Source organism: Pipra filicauda, unplaced genomic scaffold (genome assembly GCF_003945595.2).
Source record: "Pipra filicauda isolate LSUMZ 115617 unplaced genomic scaffold, ASM394559v2 scaffold282_size1924045_pilon, whole genome shotgun sequence".
NCBI classification, from domain to species: Eukaryota; Metazoa; Chordata; class Aves; order Passeriformes; family Pipridae; genus Pipra; species Pipra filicauda.
The window spans coordinates 1-1,112 of record NW_024104401.1 but is presented as its reverse complement, the minus strand read 5'-3'; the positions used below and the strand labels follow the sequence as shown (position 1 = coordinate 1,112).

Sequence of the window (1,112 nt, the reverse complement as noted above, 5' to 3'; positions counted from 1 at the left end):
ACATAAAGAAAAAAAAACACCCACAATCCAAAGCGGTGAATTATTAACTACGGGATTATCTCAAAGTACAGGGCAACACCCATCATTTTCCTTCAAAAGCATCTTCCAGCCACAGCCTGCAGGAGAAGCCTCTCCCACGGCCACGGGAACATGGCTCGGAGGCTCTGCTGTGCCTGGATCTTCCTCCTCCTCCTCCTCCTGCCCAGCCCCGCAGCCGGAGGGAAGCTGCTGGTGGTGCCCATGGTGGGGAGCCACTGGCTGAGCATGCAGGAGGTGGTGGAGAAGCTCAGCCAGCGGGGCCATGAGGTGGTGGTGCTGATGCCAGAGGTGAGCTGGCACATGAAGACCTCGCAGGCCTACGAGGTGCTCACGTACCCGGTGACGCAGACCCTGGAGGAGCTGGACGGCGCCTTCAGCGAGTACGTGGCCACTTTCCTGAGGGGCCTGCCCTTTCCCCTGAATGTCCTGGACATGTACAAGAAATCGGTGCACGTCTTCAACACCTTCTTTGGCCAGTGCAAGGACCTGTTCCGCAGCCAGGAGACCCTGAAGGCGCTGAACCAGAGCGGGTTCGACGCCATCCTGACAGACCCCATCTTCATGTGCGGGCCGACGCTCGCCCACTACCTCTCGCTCCCCTTCGTGTTCTTCATGAGAGGCTTCGGCTGCAACCTCCACTTTGAAGCCCCACAGTGCCCAAGCCCCCTGTCCTACGTCCCGAGGCTGTTCACCTTCAACTCAGACCGCATGACTTTCTTCCAGAGGGTGGAAAATGCCCTGGTCTCCCTCCTGGAGCTCAAGTACTGTGATGGTTTCTACAACGAAGCACTGAAGTTGTCCTCAGAAGTCCTGCAGAGGGACGTGTCCCTCATGGACCTGGTGCACTCTGCTTCCATCTGGCTGCTGAGGTTTGACTTTGTATTCGAGTATGTCAGGCCTGTGATGCCCAACATGGTCTTCATTGGAGGAATAAACTGTGCTAAGAAGAAACCACTGCCTAAGGTAATGTTCCTTTTCCTTCCTCCTTTCCTTCCTTTTCCACATTTTCCAGTGAAAATTCATTACTTTGTTTCAGGAAATTCATCGCTATTGATTATTTTTATTTCTGGGAA

At 54.5% G+C, this 1,112-nt stretch overlaps 1 protein-coding gene across 1 annotated transcript; it reads left to right on the top strand.

Annotated features, from left to right (window-relative positions):
• Window positions 1–211: 211 nt before the first annotated feature.
• On the top strand, window positions 212–1,002 carry LOC120323539 (UDP-glucuronosyltransferase 1A1-like; the record flags this gene model as incomplete). The annotated part of the gene is made up of 1 exon (XM_039382770.1): window positions 212–1,002. A coding segment is annotated over exon 1 (762 nt), but the record flags the coding sequence as incomplete, so codon positions are not given.
• Between the last annotated feature and the right edge of the window lie 110 nt (window positions 1,003–1,112).